General features: G+C 44.1%; 8 protein-coding genes across 8 annotated transcripts; 4 read left to right on the forward strand and 4 right to left on the reverse strand.

Annotated features, from left to right (window-relative positions):
• Window positions 1–85: 85 nt before the first annotated feature.
• Window positions 86–1,543, reverse strand: VTP01DRAFT_6252 (uncharacterized protein; the record flags this gene model as incomplete). Its single annotated transcript, XM_069385133.1, has 1 exon — window positions 86–1,543. One exon carries the CDS (start codon window positions 1,541–1,543, stop codon window positions 86–88), a length of 1,458 nt encoding a protein of 485 aa, XP_069242625.1.
• A 239-nt stretch (window positions 1,544–1,782) lies between these two features.
• Window positions 1,783–5,500, forward strand: VTP01DRAFT_6253 (uncharacterized protein; the record flags this gene model as incomplete). Its single annotated transcript, XM_069385134.1, has 3 exons — window positions 1,783–4,488; window positions 4,557–5,058; window positions 5,115–5,500. The coding sequence occupies 3 exons, from the start codon at window positions 1,783–1,785 to the stop codon at window positions 5,498–5,500; spliced, it is 3,594 nt and encodes a 1,197-aa protein (XP_069242626.1).
• Window positions 5,501–6,729: 1,229 nt separating this feature from the next.
• On the reverse strand, window positions 6,730–8,248 carry VTP01DRAFT_6254 (uncharacterized protein; the record flags this gene model as incomplete). The annotated part of the gene is made up of 2 exons (XM_069385135.1): window positions 6,730–6,997; window positions 8,202–8,248. The coding sequence occupies 2 exons, from the start codon at window positions 8,246–8,248 to the stop codon at window positions 6,730–6,732; spliced, it is 315 nt and encodes a 104-aa protein (XP_069242627.1).
• A 953-nt stretch (window positions 8,249–9,201) lies between these two features.
• VTP01DRAFT_6255 (uncharacterized protein) lies at window positions 9,202–10,548 on the forward strand (the record flags this gene model as incomplete). The annotated part of the gene is made up of 7 exons (XM_069385136.1): window positions 9,202–9,249; window positions 9,320–9,400; window positions 9,459–9,561; window positions 9,639–9,749; window positions 9,802–10,032; window positions 10,094–10,447; window positions 10,508–10,548. The coding sequence occupies 7 exons, from the start codon at window positions 9,202–9,204 to the stop codon at window positions 10,546–10,548; spliced, it is 969 nt and encodes a 322-aa protein (XP_069242628.1).
• A 184-nt stretch (window positions 10,549–10,732) lies between these two features.
• VTP01DRAFT_6256 (40S ribosomal protein uS5) lies at window positions 10,733–11,679 on the reverse strand (the record flags this gene model as incomplete). Its single annotated transcript, XM_069385137.1, has 4 exons — window positions 10,733–10,812; window positions 10,875–11,452; window positions 11,513–11,597; window positions 11,655–11,679. The coding sequence occupies 4 exons, from the start codon at window positions 11,677–11,679 to the stop codon at window positions 10,733–10,735; spliced, it is 768 nt and encodes a 255-aa protein (XP_069242629.1).
• Window positions 11,680–13,118: 1,439 nt separating this feature from the next.
• Window positions 13,119–14,215, forward strand: VTP01DRAFT_6257 (uncharacterized protein; the record flags this gene model as incomplete). The annotated part of the gene is made up of 4 exons (XM_069385138.1): window positions 13,119–13,206; window positions 13,265–13,350; window positions 13,415–13,473; window positions 13,537–14,215. The coding sequence occupies 4 exons, from the start codon at window positions 13,119–13,121 to the stop codon at window positions 14,213–14,215; spliced, it is 912 nt and encodes a 303-aa protein (XP_069242630.1).
• A 78-nt stretch (window positions 14,216–14,293) lies between these two features.
• VTP01DRAFT_6258 (uncharacterized protein) lies at window positions 14,294–17,760 on the reverse strand (the record flags this gene model as incomplete). The annotated part of the gene is made up of 8 exons (XM_069385139.1): window positions 14,294–15,166; window positions 15,222–16,640; window positions 16,701–16,943; window positions 16,997–17,089; window positions 17,142–17,249; window positions 17,310–17,375; window positions 17,436–17,543; window positions 17,602–17,760. The coding sequence occupies 8 exons, from the start codon at window positions 17,758–17,760 to the stop codon at window positions 14,294–14,296; spliced, it is 3,069 nt and encodes a 1,022-aa protein (XP_069242631.1).
• Window positions 17,761–18,214: 454 nt separating this feature from the next.
• VTP01DRAFT_6259 (uncharacterized protein) lies at window positions 18,215–18,514 on the forward strand (the record flags this gene model as incomplete). Its single annotated transcript, XM_069385140.1, has 1 exon — window positions 18,215–18,514. The coding sequence occupies one exon, from the start codon at window positions 18,215–18,217 to the stop codon at window positions 18,512–18,514; it is 300 nt and encodes a 99-aa protein (XP_069242632.1).
• Between the last annotated feature and the right edge of the window lie 1,016 nt (window positions 18,515–19,530).

The raw sequence follows: 19,530 nt of genomic DNA on the forward strand, positions 1-19,530 counted from the left end.
AGTCAATTGGTGTGCTTGTTCATATTACAACATTGTAATGCTACGGTAGCCTTCTGAAAATTTTGGAGTTGACGTACATATTAATTTAATCCCATTGAGAAAGGTATGCTTGTACGGCCTTATGTTCGAGAAAGGCATCTCTGATATCCGAAAGCGATTGTACAGCTCTATCAAGCAATGTTATTTCTTCATGAATATATCGGCGTAAATGTGCCATATAGACAGTGCCCGGATGAGATGGTTCCATTTCTGCTTGTGAAAGTTCGACTCTGTGACGCTCGATGGCTCCCAACAGAAGTATTGCTGTTCGTAGCTGTATGACCGCCAAGTTGGGAGATTTCGCAATTAACGCAGGTAAACTTTCTAAACTCGTAACTTCTTCTCCAAGTATTTTTATCTGTACATCAAAGTGTCCGTCCTTTTCTGCAGTCTTGTCCGATTCTAAGGAGATTGATCCAATGTCTGGTATTGTGCTTATCTGCAGACCGTCCTCTTCGTCCATTGTCAATAAATAAATCATAGCAATAGATTCAAAGCTCCAGCCCGTGGCCTCAAATGGGGTGAATGCGCCTGGGAAATCGCCTTGAGGTCTGCCGCAGAGGGTCAATATTGGCTTCGTTCGTTCGAGTAACCAGTGATATTTATTAATGTCGTCAGCCATGTCCTCGTTCATAAATGCTTGCAAAGGCAGTTTGAAATGTATAGGTTCTGGATTATCCTCCAGCGTGAATCCATGTAAAAAGAGCAGCTCTTGGTTCGATTTGTCTCCATAGGAAAGAAATAATTCATCGTTTTCATTTATATCCCGGGTTGTCACGAACTGTATGGCGCCGTTCGGCGTCAACTGCCATCGTATGTTTGGAGACAAAGAATGGTTGGCCAAATCGAAAAACGGAACGAGAACCATATTGTTTACAAGCTTTTGATCGAGCTTATCGTCATTGTCATCGCAACTTTCTTTAATACTTTCAAGACTGACAACTCGGGACCAAAATGTCACATCGGCCCAAATCCACATATCCAGCGACAACGCTGAAAACCGATCTCCTCGGTTATAAAGTTGCAACTGTTTAAACTCTCTTTCGAGGGCTGCCCTTTTTGCAAGCACGGCCCTTCCAATTCCAGAGTAATGCAAGCATTTCTCCCCTGAATTGAACAAGAGGTGATATTGTCGAAGCTCTTCCAATGTCGGCAGGCAGTCAATGTAAGGTTTCCAAAAAGAGTCGCTGTCGGCAGCAAAAGCTTCAACCAGCAAAAATAATCGCAAAACCATTCGCTCGCTTTCAGCCGATCCAGTTGCTGCCTCTATCTCCTCGTAATCGCCTTCTTGCTCGAGATTACGCAATAGTTCTTGAAGACTGCTGCTTGTTTGCAGTGCGCGTTCACGCGTTATCACCAAATCGCTTGGTACGTTAACTACTGATTCATTGCATTCCAAAGATCGCGAGGCAAATAAGCCCTTTCCTGCGTATTTCGTCTGTTGTATCTTGGCAAAAGTCGCCTCCACGCCATTGGCGGTGGACCACTTCGTAAAGGCTTGCATTGCAGGATTCTGAAAAAGAACACGGCCGAGTGTTTTCAATTCCGCGTCTATTTTTGCTTATTCTTTTCCTTTCTGACCGATGTCATCTTGAATCAAGTCTTGACATTCACTTGGCATCATCTGAAAAAAGAGCCTGTAACTCATAACAGTAGCGTATACAAAGGTAGTGCTCCTTTCACTCTTAGTTTCCAGGGCAGCTACTGACGACTTTGTAGTCTTCGCTCACACTGTGAGATTCTATGAACAAACACTCGAGTGCAAAGTCGGGGCGCTTTAAATCTTCTCGTCAAAGTGATCACAATGTTCAACCACGAAACAACGCGTCGGTCCGAAGGCGCCAGCTTTTCGATCCAGCTGTGGATAACCCTATAGATTTCAACAAGTTAACGGTATCCAAGTCACGGAATACATTGCTGTCTCCCGGTGTATCCGATAATTCGCCAGATTTTCAAGTTCGTAGACCTTACAAAGTAGAGGCGATAAGCGACGATGGAATGGATTTTGTTCCTCGAGGTCCTAGTACCGGTCGTTTGTGGCAAGCTGACGCCAGTACCGTGGCTCCGAATATCACATCAACACGTACCCGAATGCAGTCCACAAACGACGAGAAGAAACCTGTCGATATTACAGATGAAGGAAAGAAAGAAGATCATCCGCTGAAAATCAGCTCATGCAATGCATCTGCAATCAAGTCTTGTAAACCGGATACAGACCCTAGAAAGAGCAAGATCAAGTCTTTCTTCAACGATATTCAACAAATCGAAAAGAACATAGCAAAACTCAATCAAACATCAGCTACACTTGCATTATTTCGGAGTGCTACGGAAAGCGAATTGGATGAAGGAAGTTTTCGAAGGCAGGATATGTTTCGAAACACCATGGTGGATATTCAACAATTGCAGCTGGATGACAGCGACTTGACTGCAGCAGTTAGTTTTCTTCGTGATAAGACGAAGCTTCATCTTGATCTTGCTTACAAATACTTGGATATAATGCGGGTCGATTACGATTTTTCTGAAAGAAAGAATCTGGAAACGCTCTGCTGGAAACGGGCTATCTATTCCATGTTTGATCAGTTTCGGTGCGCCCTGAAGCTTTGGTCTCCGGGCATTTCCAGTTTAGAGATTGACACGGATGAGCAGCTGGAGAAACCTATCAGAATAATATCGAACATGCCACAGAGACGGGTGATTGCCATGCTGATAGAATTATGCGACGAGTTTCTGTGCCATGCAGACTATTTTTACCGAGATGTAATGATGTTTCTTTACAACTTGGACAAGATGCAAACAGTGTGTAACGAAAACGATGATGGATTCAATGACTGGATGGACGAGCATTTGCTGGCCTGGCGACGTACGAAGCGATTGAAATGGTATAGGAGTATACCATTCAGAGGTGACATTGCTAGGTATAGATGGGCCATTACAACTGGATATGGCTTTGCGTCTCAGGATACCCAAGATCTTTGGGAGGTGGCATGGCATTGGTATTCCCTTGGAACTTTCTTTATGCCAACGACCGGACGACTATACTTTAATTTATCGCTGCTTTTGAACAAACCGATTTCAGAAATGCCTGCCGACTACTCTCGAGATCTTCACAAGCTGTATTTTGGCATTCGAAGCTTGATGGTCCGTCGAAACAGTTTTGTAAACGCAAGGGAGGATATTATCGTACTCTTTGAACGCAATCGGCAGGCGGTCAACAGATACCTACAGACACTCCGAGCCAAAGGTGCATGCGATGAAGATTTTGATGGCCAATCCGAACAGTCTCGATCCACGAAAACAGCGGTTGATTTGCTCATTCGTTTACACGGAATGCTCTTTACCAAGATCGGCTTAGATCAGTTCGCTGAGATAAGACGACGTCTATTTGAAATGCTGTTCTCTACTAAAGAGAAACAGCAGCACCCAGAAAAATCTAGTAGCCGAGAGATGGAGCCAAACGATACGGTGTCAGTGGGATGCGAACAGCTGACGAGAACCGAGACATTCTGGATGGAAGTAGCAGTACTCTCCATATCTTCATTGTACAATTACAACTATGCCTCTGCAGCGCTGACGAAAGTGTTAACTCTGCATAATCGAAGGCTGTTTCCGTTGGATGCTGCAGTAGGAAACGATGGTGATGGCAAGAATTCTGAATCAAAAGCAGATGCTGCCAATACTCTGATCCAGGAAGTGAGTGAAAATATCTTGATTGCTCACGGTGCAGAGCTCTTGTGCCAAATTGCAACCGAACTTTTCAAATGTTATTGCGGTTCCTCGAGCTTCAAGTCCAAACGACCTCTTGCTTTTTGTACTTCCGCTCTACCTAAAATGCCTAGTAACTTTACTGAGCATTCTGGATTTATTTTCGGTCAGAAGGACAGCACAAAGTCAAAACTCAAGCTAACCGATGGTGACGAAATGCCCGGGAATGATCGCAGGGAAACTTGGCTAGTCTTTATTGAACTGTTACTGCAATGGATGGTCTGTACATGTATATGCGTCCCTCCGACAAGCTCTGAGTCCAGCCTTTGGGAGAAATTGTTTGGACTTGCCACTGCAGATGAAGAAACTGACACGTCAACTGTATCTCCGGCATTTTGGTACGAGCTTTTAGCTTTTTTGAATCGACTTTTATGGTCAGTCTCGGAAGACAAGAGATATGAAATTATAAACAAGCACCTTTTACCCGAGCAAGACCTTTGGGAAAGGATTGGAACGCCACAGCCAGAATCAATGATTACAGAATACTGGCTGAACTTGATGTCTCAGGGCCCGACCCTACCAGAAGAGCTACCCTTGAGAGGCTTAGGCTGGATCGATGAAATTACCAGCAAGATGTCACAAGGATTGGACAATGCAGTGAAGAAAGGATCCGAAGTTTCGAAAGAAGAGGATCTATTAGAGCGACGGAAATTGAAGATTCTTGATTATGGATTCGCGCTCGTGATGGTAAGTAAACTTATACCAATCGCAAGGAACAGATTATATTAATGCAAGTTACCTTCTTTGTTCTGAAGCAAATGCGACACATTTTCACTTATGATCCTGTAATGGAGCAATTTTCCATAAACACTGACCAGACTGGGAAGAAATCAGCTGCAGCAGACGAACATACTATTAGCCGAGAGGTCGCTGAACCCGAAAGTGAATATGATGAGACCTACATTCAGGGACATTTAGGATCGACTTTCCTGGCCATGGATGACGATGTTTTGCTTGCTGAGAAGACGGATAGTTTGGAGGAACCGGAAGATGATGATATCGTGACGCAACTCAAGAAGCGTCGTGAGCATCTGCAAACGATGCTCACTGTAACAGGCCAAGAAGAACATGGACGTGAATACAAACGGTCTTATGGCCGGGCAAAGGAAAGAGAGGCTCGTATGAAAAGTCTCAGAGAGCGTGTTATTCCTGGTGATACTGTCCTGGTTCTGGACACGAACTGTTTTATTGGTCAACTGGAACTTGTCAAGAAGCTGATTGAGAGTGACAAATGGCCGATCGTGATACCCCTCGTTGGTACGTTCTTCAGGAATGCGAAAGATCATAGGGATGACTAATGATATCTCGAATAGTTATCACGGAATTAGATGGTTTGAGCAGCAATGCAGCTCCACTGGGAACGATTGCAAATGATGCTTTGCAATTTATCGACGCAGCGTTGAATCAACGAGCTCGCCGAAATTCGAGTTTACGCATTCAAACGTCGCATAATAATTTCCTAAACGATATATCGATTCGCTATGAACAGTTCATTTTCGGAGAGATGGACAAGAACCTGGACGATCTTGTTTTATCCGTTTGTCTCTGGTGGTCCTCCAAGCAATCGAATGACAAAAGGGCATCGGTATGTCTTGTTACCGGTGATCGTAACTTGAGCGTCAAGGCCCGTGCTCGGGAGATCGATGTAATGTCTGTCACTGCTGTTATGCAGATTACGCCGCGAACCAAGGCTAAGTGAGGCTATTAGCTGTTCAGTAATAGTTCTCTGAATCAGATGTTATATTTCATTTCATTTCGTTTCATTCATCATACTGCTTTTGTCGTGATATTTGCGCACGTTGAAACGCAGTCCGCGGCCCGGGTAAAGAGTCTGGGGACAGAAAGCGTTTTGGTTGCGAGCGCCGGAAGGCGCGAGTAAACGCAAGATGACCTTGCATTATGTAATGTATAAAATGGTACAAGTATGATAAACAACGTGGGTTTCAAGATATTAAGGGGTTTGATCTGGTGAAGGTGGTGGTCTAAAATGTCGGCACCTATGCTGTTGCACACCATCTTTGCGATATGGATCCTCGCAGCCTTCTACTTTACAAGTTCTGGTTCGTTCCCTAGGTATATCTGCTGTGGAACGAGTTCAACAGAGGGGTTGATGAACGGTGGCAAGGCGATGCGGCCAAGATTCCAGGGCGGAGTATTATTGTGGGTGTCATCGGCTGTACACTCTTTTCCAAAAGCAAAGTCGTTCTCAGCAAATTTTGAAATCGGCATGTTCACAAAAATAAAATCGCAGTTACCCAAAAGTCTTTGCGTGCGTTGACAAATCAGATGTCGCATGCCCAGAGAACCTCATCAGAGTTGCTCTCTGTTGCGACACTTGTCTAAGCATTTATAAGAATGAGAGACAATACCTTCGAAATCACTTAGCCTTAAGTTAATGGATGCTTCGCTGATTCTGCTCATCAGAGTCTCGTTTTCCAAGAACCTGTTGCGTTTAACTTTGCTCGTGACAACCGACCAGAACTGCTTAGTGGGATTGAGCTCAGGCGCGTATGATGGAAGATATGCACACGATATCCCCGAGACTCAATATACTTAGAAATATCGTCAGCCTTATGAATAGGAGCATTATCCATTACCAAGTAATGGCCTTTCATCTGCTCATATTAATCCATCTCATCCATTGTAGCCTTAAGGAAGCTAAGATAGTGCCCAGTTACAGCTCCTGTGTTTGTAAGCTCGGAATGACCCCCACGCTTTCTTTTCTTGACTGGTGGCTGTGGAAGTCTCAAGCTGCACTTAATCAGACATTATGCAGAGATTGCACCCAAGATTGTGGTCGTCCGTGCTCGTGTTTTTGGCACCGTGACCACTGCAGAAGACCCTTTTTTCGACCATGCCATGCTGCGCTTCATGTTAATATGGAAGGCAGACTCATCAAGAAAGACACAGGTTTTTCTAAAGTCCATATCAGTCTTGTCCCATTTGCGCAACCCGGGCTTTAAGTGACAAGTTACATTGTGTCTTCACAAACGGATAAAGAGTCGTTTTGGATAGTTTGAGTCCCTCAAATCTCTGAAGCAGTCGCTCCATCAACTGTTCTAGGACAACTGAAGGATTCTCATCAACGTATTCTAAAATAACCTTCTTATGCTCTTCATTGAGAATACGCGGACGACCACTGTTTTCACGCTTCTCAAAAATGCTGTCAGGATCATCTTCATACTTTGACGCCCATCTTTGTGCTGAACGGACATGTAATCCTAACTACTTTGCAGCAGCTGACGCACTTAAAACCTTCTCAAACATCAGTTTAAAGAATCTCACTTTGACCTGGCCCGTGTAGAAGTTCGCTTGGTAGTCGCTTCTCTCATACGAATGTCTATATCCTTTGGCTCGTCGATATGCATAGGAAAGGACTCGCAGTTGCGCTCGCAAGCTATATTACGCAAATACTGTGTGTGAGAACTCACAGTTTGAAAAGCGTACACCTCCTCATCAACGATATAGCCCATGGGCTCAGGCCAGCCATGCTCATCAACAACATGACCCTGCCCGTCTTCATAAAAAAACTGATTGCTCATTTCAATTGTGTATTGTGTATGGAAGAAGGAAAGCTGGGGACCTGAAAAGGTAACATGTTTATATAATGATGACCATGCCAAGGCTTCTGTGCGACAACTTTTCTGGGCATACGACATCTGATTTTGTCAGCGCACGCAAAGACTTTTGGGTAACTACGAATATTATTTTTGTGAACATGCCGATTTCAAAATTTGCTGAGAACGACTTTGCTTTTGGAAAAGAGTGTACACTTGAACCGAATTTGCTATCTGTTGCTGGTATAAGGAAGTGATCGGTGATGAGAGGTGTACATCAGAGTTGTTTTATGTGATGGTGGCATTTGGTTGTGGGTGTGGTGTTTGCGTTCGTTCTGCAGCTTTTTCTCTAGCGTTTTATTGAAGAGTTCCAATCATCACATCACAAAAACCTCGGTTCTGTGGTATCGTTTGCCGCAGCTTTAAATAATCTGGGTATTTTCGCGAATACGGTTTCGCCGTTCGCAGACTCGCTGTTCCATTTCTTCGCGAGCTTGAGCCAGTCGATATTGCTTTCTGGGAATGTCGATCCATGCACACTCTGAAGAGAACGAACTCTTTGGGCGCACGTACTGGAATAATCCAAAGATAATCTGCTACTTTGACCCAAGATATTTGTACATGTGTCCTTTTTACGATAGTGCTTGCTGTTGCTCCTGGAAGTTGTCAACTATGCTCCTTTGAATCAGGAGTTTTTGAGCCAAGTCATCAGTAAGTCTAGCGATTTCGAAGGTTTGCTTGATTGCTTCAAATACATTCCATGCAGATAAACGTCTGTCTGTGTGGTCGGGATCTCCATCTCGAAATTGTCGCGAAAAGTAAATATTGTTGCGATGCTCTTACCCACCCAGTGTACGAATGATATCAGAGCCTGGAACAAAAATCTTCATGCTTTACTACAATTTACGAAGAGGTTCTCTTTTTTTCCCAATATTCAGCACGCATATATATTCGTCTGCATTGCTTAGATTCATCAGCATTTGTTGAATACAGGATATCAGCTTCATGCTGTCCTATCTTTCTTCGCTTATACGATGGTTACACGGATCCTTTCGAATTGGTACTAACTTTATAGCTCAGTCAATGATGAAAGATGTACCTGCAAAACATATCCTTGCTCGATGTTAAGCAATTTTCGGCTAGAAACAGAACACTCTATCATTTCCGTTGGGGGAGAATGAGTTTGCTCTGGCATAAAGTTTCTTCAGGAAGGAACGCAATCCATTGCCTGGAAGTCGCAAATTTCGAAACAGTTGCAAAACTTTGCGGCAAGTCGCCAAGCTTCCTGAATATTGCACAAAATATGCATCCTCTAGCATGCAAATTTAACATGGCTGCCTTTAAAGCTCATTAGAAATCCGGTATCTTAATTGTTTTGTTATATTTGATATCAGTTTAACTAACTTGTCCTTGAAATATACATTCAAACAAGAAAGGCATACTTTCTTACCAAGTTCATTCTCAAGTTTTGTCTTTCGTCCGTTTCTCTGCCTTTGTTCTCATGAGCTGCCTGTAGCAGATTTCGTGTAACATGAGCTGGAGTTGCATATGCTCAAGCAGCCGCAGCATCCATCTGTTGATTTGCCTATAGCAAAACGCAGAAACTAGCAAGATCATTCGTTAAAAAACTATGATTGTTTATGTGCCAGTTTATTAGATAGTACTACATAATATCGCACAAAAGGTTCACATTATACTCTACTCGCAAAGAAGGGAAACCATCGATTTTCCCCACCCGACCCATGGAAAAAACATGGAAACCACTCCGCTGATGTAATCCACCTCTATAAAATGCCAAGGGTGCGAAATACCTCTGTCTTCCTTCTCATTTCCTTACTTGAATATGATGAACGACGAATATTTCATTCTTAACCGCTCCGGTGATAAGATGGTAAGACCTTCACTAAGTTACAGTAAAAGTTTAAAGATCAGGCTTTATAACTGATACGTCTGGAAATAAGCCTAAAGTCGGTTTTGGCTGCTGGAAAGTGGAGCAGAACGACGCCGAGCAAATCATTTACGATGCTATCAAAGCTGGATATGCAAGTGGCCTTCAGTCATGAAACATGCAGACACATGCTGATTTACTTTGCTTTACAGCGCCTTTTTGACGGTGCTTGCGACTACGGCAATGAAAAGGAAATTGGACGTGGTATTGCCAGAGCAATCAAAGAAGGCCTGGTCAAGCGCGAAGAACTATTCAGTAAGCGTCAGGCAACAGAAGTTCCCACAGGTTTTTGCACAAGATCAGTCAGCTTACTAATAATCTTATTTTCAAAGTCGTCACTAAACTTTGGAACACCTACCATGGCAAGGATAACGTCCGCAAGGCCTTTGAAAAACAACTCCAGGATCTCGGTCTCGAATACATTGATCTATATCTTATTCATTGTAAGTATAAAAGTACGGACCCGTTGATTGCGCGTCTAACGCATAGCATTAGTCCCTGTCCCTTTGAAATTCGTTCCTTTCGAGGCTGCCTATCCCCCCGGATGGTACCAACCTGGTGCCGATAAGCTTGAATTCGAGCGTTCCCCTATCCATCAGACATGGCCTGAAATGGAGAAGCTCGTAGATGATGGACTTGTACGAAACATTGGAGTCTCCAACTTCAATGTCCAGTCCCTCTTGGAACTCCTGTCGTATTGCAAGTACAAGCCTGCCACTCTTCAAGGTTCGTGTAACGTATTAGTTTTCCGAGAATCCCCATTCTGATTCCCGCTTTCTTCCAACAGTGGAAGTTCATCCATACCTCCCGCAGAAGAGACTTGTCGAATGGGTCCAGGCCCAGGGCATTCACATCACCGCTTATTCCTCCTTTGGCCCGGGTTCCTATGTAACTCTGAACGAGACTGGTAAAACTGCCAAGCCATTACTTGAACATGATCTTGTCAAAACTGTTGCACAGAAGCATAACAAGACTGCTGGCCAGATCCTTTTGCGATGGGCTATTGAGCGAGACATCGCTGTCATTCCAAAAAGCGCACATGCTGAACGCATGAAGTCGAACTTGGATGTTTTCTCCTGGTCTTTGGATGAGCAAGACCGCAATCAACTCGATAGCCTTTCTCAAGGGCTCCGATTCAACGGTATGCTTTGTAAATTGGATTATTCTTTACATCTGATTCTGACGATCATCTTTTTTGTAGACCCTGACAGCTACGGTTTCAACTTGCCCCTCTTTGCTTAATCCGCTCAATGAGGTTTTAACATCAAAGCACTTATTTGCAAGCATTATTGATCGTGTTTGTTATATAAAACCGTCGTCTGCCATACTCACGTTATCGCCAGAGTTGGTATGTCATAGTACACTCGGATAATCAAGCGTTTCCGATTCTTGCATTTATTAGCATGAAACATGCGTAAGATGAGCACTACTTCCGTTTTTTCTGAGCAAGAAAATCGGTATGGGCCTGATAAGGACTGGGGTTGAAGGTGGTTTCTTGCCACAAATCTAACAGAGATGTTTGAGATATTCATCCAAGACCTCCACTAGACTTTTCATAAAATTCTTACCAGGAGTCAAGAAACCATAGGTGTTGCCAATAGCGGCAAAGGTAGCCTTGACAAAGTTGCCAAGAGTACGGGTGGAACCACGAGAAGTGGTATAGCAGTCGATGATACCGGCCAGCTGCAAAACCTTCTTGGGAGTAGGTGCTGCAACCAAACCTGCACCGCGAGGAGCAGGGATCAAACGGCACATAGCACTGCCACACTTGCCGGTGACCTTGCAAGGCACAGTGTGGGGATCACCGAGAGCAGAGCCCCAGTAACCGCGACGAACAGGTATAACAGAAAGCTTAGCAAGGATGATAGCACCGCGGATAGCAGTAGCAACTTCCTTGGAGCACTTAACACCCAAGCCAACATGTCCGTTCGAGTCACCGATAACCACGAAAGCCTTGAAACGAGTGCGTTGACCAGCACGCGTTTGCTTCTGCACTGGCATAATCTTCATGACTTCATCTTTGAGGTTGGGCAGGAAGTGGTCGACGATCTGGTATTCCTTAATGGGCAACGAGAAGGTGTAGATCTCTTCCATGCTCTTGATCTTGCCGGCTTGAACAAGACGTCCGAGCTTGGTAACCGGAACCCTGCATCGAGCATATTGAGCAAACTGATGTCACGCAGTGTCGATCTGCATAATCGGTTACCATTCATTCTTTTCTTCACCACGGCGTCCGCCACGACCGCGGCCACGTCCACCACGTCCACGTCCACGTCCGAATCCGCCACGTCCTACATTAATGTCAGGATCTGATCCGGATTGAACCAAAAATTAATTTTCAGACTTACTATCGGCCGGTGCAGTATCAGCCATCTGCTGCAAATGACAAATATGAGATCTTCCGTCTATCCATATCGTATCCTTTCATCCGTCCATCCATCTGCTCGGTTTCTTTGTCTTTATCATCGCTTCAACTACTTACATATACCAAGACTTGATTAGAGTCAAAGAGGGGGAGAAACTTGGATCATCGCAGCGGCCATCGTATGCCCCTCGCGGAGTTCCTTTTCTTCAGTATGTAAAAAACAGATGTAAGGCTGGGAAGTGGATACTCGAACATGTAAGCCAAGACGAAAAGGAAGAAGAATATAAAGGATCCTGCTCTACCTGGGAGATAAATGTATTGACAGGCTGCTTTCCCGAAATTGCAAAGGGATATTGGGTAGTTAGTATGCTTGTGAAAGTTCAACCCGGAAGTGGTACTAGATTTCGTACAAGGAAAAGGGTGATGGGGGGAAACTATACGGATGACCGCGACACTCGGGTCGAATATACAAAAAATGAAAACGCAAGCACGGTACAATCACTGGTAGCTTAGTGAATAACCCCACTTCTGCTATACAGCATTTTCAAAAAGTAATGTCGCAGCCAATGAAAATTTAATGTCGCTGTTTCAAAAGGTACCTGCCGCATTTTTGAAAAATGTTGTCGCCTGCCTAGAAATCAAATGTCGCATGCCCAGAGAAAAATTGTCGCACCATGTCACCTACCCATACAAAACTGTTTCACAGTATGGAATGTTTTGATAATCAATTTCAATGATGTAGATTCCGTATTTAATCGATTTGAGCCTCACGAATTGATCGTTCCATCAGGTACACAAAGGTATATCTTCGAGATCAATGGAAACCGAATTCAGATGGAATACCAAAAATGTGGAAGCGAAATCAAATATGGGGTTGGGCTTCACACCACAGGATTAGCATGCACGTAATATACAGGCACAATTCATTGCCCTAAATTCATATCATTATCCGGAACCGCGTCTTGGTGCAATGAAAAGGACCGACTCTGGGAATACAGTATTGATCTGTCAATCCATATCGTAGAATTCAATGTAGTATCAAATCAGCTGTTGGACGCTCCCTGCGTATGCAAAGACACCGATAATCATGGAATATAGATGCCTGGTCCATAAGAGTAAATTTTCCTCTTTATTTGCAGACCGTGGTAGAGCCATCCTTGCGTCAATTGCTGAATATCCAAAGACATTCAAGTCCCAATCCTCAGATCGGTGTCTGTTCTGTCTGCCAAACTCCAGTGACCATTAATTTAGTAGCTCATTTCGTGTTATGCACTCTTCCATCCAACGCGTGTGGAAGGTGTATAAATTAATTTACTGCAGTCTTCCATCAAAAAACCGGACCTCCACCCACTTCTGAATGACAGCTGTGACACCTTCCAAATCTGCTTTTTAGAAAATGCGCTGATTGCTGAGTCCCAGAGGCAGCGAGTAATCTCTTCCTGCAAAGATGGCGCGAAAGACCCATCTGTTTCAAGTTTTAACGGTTCTAGTATTGCTTGCTGCGATCGCATCCAGCGTGCATGCCTGGACTCAAGGTATTTTGATAGCAGACAAGGCATTTCGAAAACGAGCACGTAACAAATCAATATCCAGCCGATTTTGAAATCTTCGATCTCGTGGATGAGCTCGAAAAGTCTGAGGGAAAGGACGTCAACTTTTACAGTTGGCTTAACGTTTCGGTATGTGAAGACATGAAATATTTACAACATCTGTTTTGCAGGCTGAAGCATTGACAAAGGTTAGCCATCCGCATCAGCCACGGATATCAACAGAGCTTATCGCAAAATGTCGTTAAGACTCCAGTAAGCAAGTTTGATACGTTTGATCTAGGGACAGATATATTGAAGATATACCATTGTATACAGCCCTGATAAGAATGCTCATGATAAAAATGCCAAAGAGAAGTTTGCGCGACTGGGCAAAATTGTTGCGATTCTCCGAAATCCTGCAAAACGTGAACGTTACGACTTCTTTTATAAGAATGGCGTACCTCGCTGGCGTGGCACAGGCTACTACTATTCTCGATTTAGGCCAGGTCTCTTGATGGTTGTTATATTTCTACTTGGAATTACTGGATGCATGCAGTACATGGTCGCCTGGATCAATTATCACCAAGAACGGAAACGTATCGCCGGTTTTATTAGGGATGCCCGCACTGCAATGACTTACAAGGTTCCGAAGTCGCAAGGTGCGCCTACTTTGGGTCGTAGCTTCATCGAAGTTGGAGGGCGAACTCTACGCTGTGAAGTCAAATCCGACGAGTATCTGATTGTATATCCCGACGATGACAATGACCCTATCCATCTCAACATTGAATGGGTGCCACGCCCTACTTTAGCAAACAATGTATACCTTATTAGTTGGCCAATGGGTCTTTTGGGACTCAAAAAGGAGACTGGGACGGTCCTCGCGGAAGAATCGGACAACGATCAAAATCTTTCCGAGACACATGGTGCCAAAGCAAGCACGAAGTCCAAGACTACTGCAGTAATGGGATCGAAAGTTGGTGGACGCAGAAGGACGACACGAAAAGCAGAAAAGTAATATATAACTGAGTATTATATTCCAAAAAGAAAAAACGCAGTACATTACAAATGGATGCTGTGTGAGAATATGTACGGACTACCATCCATTTTGTGCATTCTTGATTTTAACATAATCAAAGACCTTGCTAGCAGTGGACTCGTTTTTAAAATGAAGCATGTAAATCATGCTCGTTCGAGCGTTTGCATTTTGTAGCAACATGCTGAGTCGTTTTTGCTGGATGCGCTCAACATTATAGCTCTGGACTATCGCACTCACAAGCATCGCTTTACAGTTATCCATTTGCACATGCATTTTGCCGCTAGGCATCTGCTGTGAGATACGTAGATTTACACTGCCGATACTTGTCCATTGGGAGTGCTCCTGCTGTGCGAACAGTTTACACTGACATTGGAAGAGAGGCTTTAAAGTCTGTTGAACTTCTTCTCGGGAAGGCTTTTCCTCGGGATCAGATAGTGTGACGCCAGGGAAACCAGTCTTGGCAGTAATAGAGGCGGCGGCAGCATTGGAAGGATGGCTTGCAGTGGGCATGGACTGAGATCCCATCGTTATCGCAGATGCAGATGGTATCGAAAGCTGGTGCAAAGGTCCCCAGATCTGGATGCTTTCCTGATGGACGGCCGATAATACATCTGCAAGTGCCAAAGCATCGTGTCTGTGTTGGAAGTGAATCAGATAGTTCTCCTGCTGGGAGCCGAGATACACGGATAAGCTCAAATCAGATTCCCCTAATTGTTGTATCTTTGTATTGGGAAGAATCCAAGCATTGAGGTATAGTTGTCCGCTATTCAACAGCTCAATAGAGACACATGTTCGATTAGCATTAGTTTGTCGAACCTGGACGGAACATCGACTCTCTGCAGAGTACCAAGTGTTATCTTTCCAATGAAACACTTCACACTCGCCGTGTATGTAAAGAATCCTTCGCGTTGCATTCGCATATGCGCCAGGCTAAAGCAAGCTTATCAATGGCTGTTCTAGGTAACAAATGTAACGAGATACTTACGCTTAGTGGAGGCGAGCTCAACTCGTCTGTGACATAGGAGCGTGGTGCTGTATCAATAGGGGTACTCATGGAGCGAGCAGGAGGGTATTGTTGTTGCTGTACAGCTGTACCCTGATGTGTTATTCCAGGTTGCGAATCCGCTCGAGGAGGTCGTTCAGTCCGTTGCTCAGGGGTGTGATGCTGCGGATTAGATAATAGATGGTTTGGATCGTTGGTATCAGAACCATAATTCCGACTTGGAGAACTGGTGCGGGGAAGAGATGATATTAAAGATACAGTAGCCTCTTGGGAGGCAGTTCCTGACGCTTTTGCTATGGAATTCATTGAGATGGTTGGCGAAGATGATAATGTAGAGACAGCAGGCTTTGGAGACGAGTCAACAGAGGTAGCTATCGAGGTTGCAAGTACCGCTCGAACGGATTGAAGCATCCCGGGTTTCATGTCCTTGTTATTGTTGCTATCTTTTCGAGATGTCGTCCTTGGTGATATCTCTGCCGTGGTACCTGCATTCCTTGTAAGGTCCTTTGCACGAGGTATGCATCTTGGAGCAATTGGCTCTTCTTCCTCTTCTTCGTTTGTAATTTTCATTTTGTGCGCAGTTACCGGTTCAATAAATGTCAACTGTAGTGGCGCTGAATCCAGCTCTTTCTGGATATTTTTGGACACATCCCCCCGTTCGGCGAGAGATGATTCATTTGGCATTGGGCTGAGGGCTTCTAAAGGCTTGACTTGCTGAGCTTTAGGCAATTGGTCCATGATAACTGAACGCGGTACTAAATTATGCAATATCTGGCCATCTTCATCGACGATATCACTTGCAACAGCAGTGTCTTTGGATGATGGCAAGGTGGACACTTCGGATATATCTTGTTCATCATCATCGCTGAAAGAGAAACGCCGATTGTAGAAATCCATGATAGTGTCGCGGGCGACATCGCGGTGTTCTTTCCTGCATTTCGTAATTGACTCGGTTGCTGTCGAGACAGGTGTGATTTCATCACGATTTTGCTGGTTTTCCTGCAGTTGCTTCAATTTGAGATTGACAATCTGGGCTAAAGCTTTTGGTTTTGCTGCTATAGCATTGGGAGCCTTTTCGCTCAAGCCAAGCCAAGTATTTCGCAGTAGCTTTGTACGAGCGCGTGCCACCAGCTGCCTAGTTTTGCTTATTGAAAAATGCAACATATACTCTCCAACCAATTCTCGATCGAGAGAGACAGCCTTAACCGAGATATCGCTGACAGCGAACGGAGGATACATTAGTGACAGAGCCGAACGGTCTTCTCGACAAGCCACAAGTTCATGCTGTGTGAGTGCCAAGGTTATAGGGACAATTGATGCGTTATTGCGTTCCGACACCAGGATAAAGCTATCTTGCAATAGCAAGTACGTATTGCCTGCATCCCAACTGAATTGATACGTCTTTAAAACATCACATTTGTCAACCTTATGCATATATGACAACCGTTCGGGACTACTCACGATCGGCATTCTGCTGAAAAAGTCAACGACGTTAGAGCAATTAACGCGACCCAGAAAATCTTTGAGTAGCTGTGCATTGCTTAGTGGCTTTGTGTAACCGGTGAAGTTGTCATCAGAGCTGTCAATTCTATGCTTGGTAGGGATACATCTGCTAGTGAGCTGAAGTAGTCCGTCTATACGCTGATTTACACCGTACAAAATCTTGTAATCAGCGCGACCGGGATTGGTGCTTTCTAACAGTCTCTACGTATTTTATCAGTTGGTTCATGGAAACACCTCTCTTAAGGCATACGCACACTATACAATGCCTTGTAGTAGCTGATCCGTTCTATAGGTACCGAAAATAGGGAATGTAATGTTATTACCGTGGAAATATTCGCAGACAAATTCTACGGAAAGTTTAGATACTTTGCAAGTTGTCAAACAGTAGATCACACTTACTTGAAGCAGCTGCTGTATCGATGCATTTGATGTAATGTCCCGTCGACGATCCAAGTCTGGTATATACGCCTTTGCATAGTTCGCATATGGTGTCTCCATATCATCGATCTTTTACAGAGTGCAAGAGGTAAGTAATCATAGATCTCCATTGAAAATATAAAATAGTACCCATTGCATCAAAATGTCGCCAAGCGCTCGCATGGCCCGGGAGTCGCTAGCAACCCTAATTAATTTCTTGCGAAGAGTTATTTTTGGTAAATAGGAAACGTTGCATAGTGTAATTAGTATACTTACAGAGCAGAATCGTTTGTTGACTACAAGGATGTCATGCACGCATTTCAGCGCTACAGAGAAGTCAGGCGCGGCAGAAACGGTCTGTTTCATCCAAATAGGAGCGATTTGCTGTGATCTATTTAATATCCGTTTGCTCCTTTGTCACACCGAGAGAGGAACAGCATACCGAGTCGATAATTTTGAGTTTCTCCAGGTATGCTTTTTCGGTACGTATTAGGTCGGTCAATGGATTGTTTGTGGCTGTTTTTTGCATTGTCATTGAAGATGCCGATGGTTGCGATGTTGTGAATCGTTGCGAAGAGCCAAGATTAGTTGCAGACAACATTAAGCGAATGAAGGAACGGAGAAGTTAAGGAGGGCAGCAGTAAATATTGCAGACTGGTCTGGCAACAAAAAATAAAGGATGTGATAACAATCCAGTGGTGGCACCTAAAATACCATTGTTCCCTGCTTTGCGAGTTATTGTTCAAAGAAAACGAAGAGATGTATGAGTTTCTGAGGAAAGTTTGCTAGGTAACACACGCGTAAATGCGGTGGGATTGAAAGCAAATCTATCTTCTTGGCTATCCTTTTCTTATTTCAAGTTCATGCGTACAAACATATCTCCAGCAGGGCTCTCAACTACATTATAGAATAAGACTACCGATTAGCTTAGGTTGGCATTGCGCAGCTGCTAAATTTGTATACGTTACTGCAATATTCTGTGAATAAGCTGGCTGTCGCTTTCGTCGGGATTTGTTTTGCTCCGCATACCTCGCGGAGAGGCAATTGTTCCTTTTATGGCTCATTTCGATGTTGCACATGGCACATTGTACACTGTACACCTTGATCCTGTATTCATCGGTGTAACTTCTGTACCGTTGCGAAATCAGCAACCTGCTGGTGATGACTTTCGACCTCCCTTGGCCGGATCTTCTCCTCACTCTCTTCCAACATGTCCACATTATGACTGGATCCCTCCCGGCAAACTCGTCTCTCGACTTCAGGATCTAGAACCTGGTCTATTTACAGACATGCTCGATCAGGAGACTAAATGCACCATAATCGACATGTATTTAGGTATCCAATACGTCAAGTAACAAGCTCCCAACGCAATACTCATCTTCATGTTTGTTTCAACTGAGGAAGATGCCAAGGCTTAGAAACATCCAGTATTAGTTGTCAGCTGCTACTCGTCCACCGGATAGCCTCGCCTTTGAGATACTACTTGAGCATCTAATATGCCTTATGACCATCATCCTTCCTGACACGCGCACGCTGAGGGCCAGAACTTTTCTGGCCCTTTGCAAGAATAGTTGTAAAATTATTAGTTAAGAAGTTAAATTACAAAGGAATACAGAAATGCATATGAAGAAGTCAAGAGCGAGTAGCAAATGTAGTTGATTGAGAAAAGGGAATTTCATAAGAGCATTACGTTAGTATCTTGTGCTACTGCCGTGTAATCATAATTGATACTTACACCCCGAAGGGTAGTCCTCAAACTGCTTGAGGGACCAGACCGCGCTCCCAGTGTTTCTGTATCAGTTTGTGTCCACCGCAGCAAATTAAACTAGTAGACGCACTTGTAACCCGTGAGGTCAGTTTGTCACTAAAATAAGAATGATGCATGGCAAGTAGAAGCGGAAGAAAAGAAGGAGGAGAGGCGCGAAACGGTTGATCTTGGAGTTGGCGGGTCAGGACAGCCTTCTACTATTACAGTGGATTCCCGATAATTTCAAGGCCTCGATTACAGGATTTTGCTTGAAAATAGCAAGACTTGAAGGTTGACCGGAGAAGTCTTACTAGGAATCTACTGCTAAGTTATAAGAACACGGTTTGAGGATTTGTTTTGAAGCAGCAAGAAGCTACCTTAAGTGTATTATTCTTCCAAACATCGATTCATGCGAATGCCGATGGCGTTGTGCTTATGTGCAGAAGCGAAACGGATGCAAAACCGCCGGAGAATGGAGGTTTATGAAGGCCGAATGAGTTTATTATACTGAGTTCGGTTTAGACGTGGGGTTTCCCCACCAAGCGCAACGAGCGAAGTGAGCGTGAAAGCGCTTATTTGTAATATTAATCAGTACCTAATACAGTGCGCGCGGGTAAGTAGCAA

The sequence above is a fragment of the Rhizomucor pusillus genome, assembly GCF_041956525.1.
Source record: "Rhizomucor pusillus strain CBS 183.67 unplaced genomic scaffold VTP01scaffold_3, whole genome shotgun sequence".
In the NCBI taxonomy this organism is placed as follows: Eukaryota; Fungi; Mucoromycota; class Mucoromycetes; order Mucorales; family Lichtheimiaceae; genus Rhizomucor; species Rhizomucor pusillus.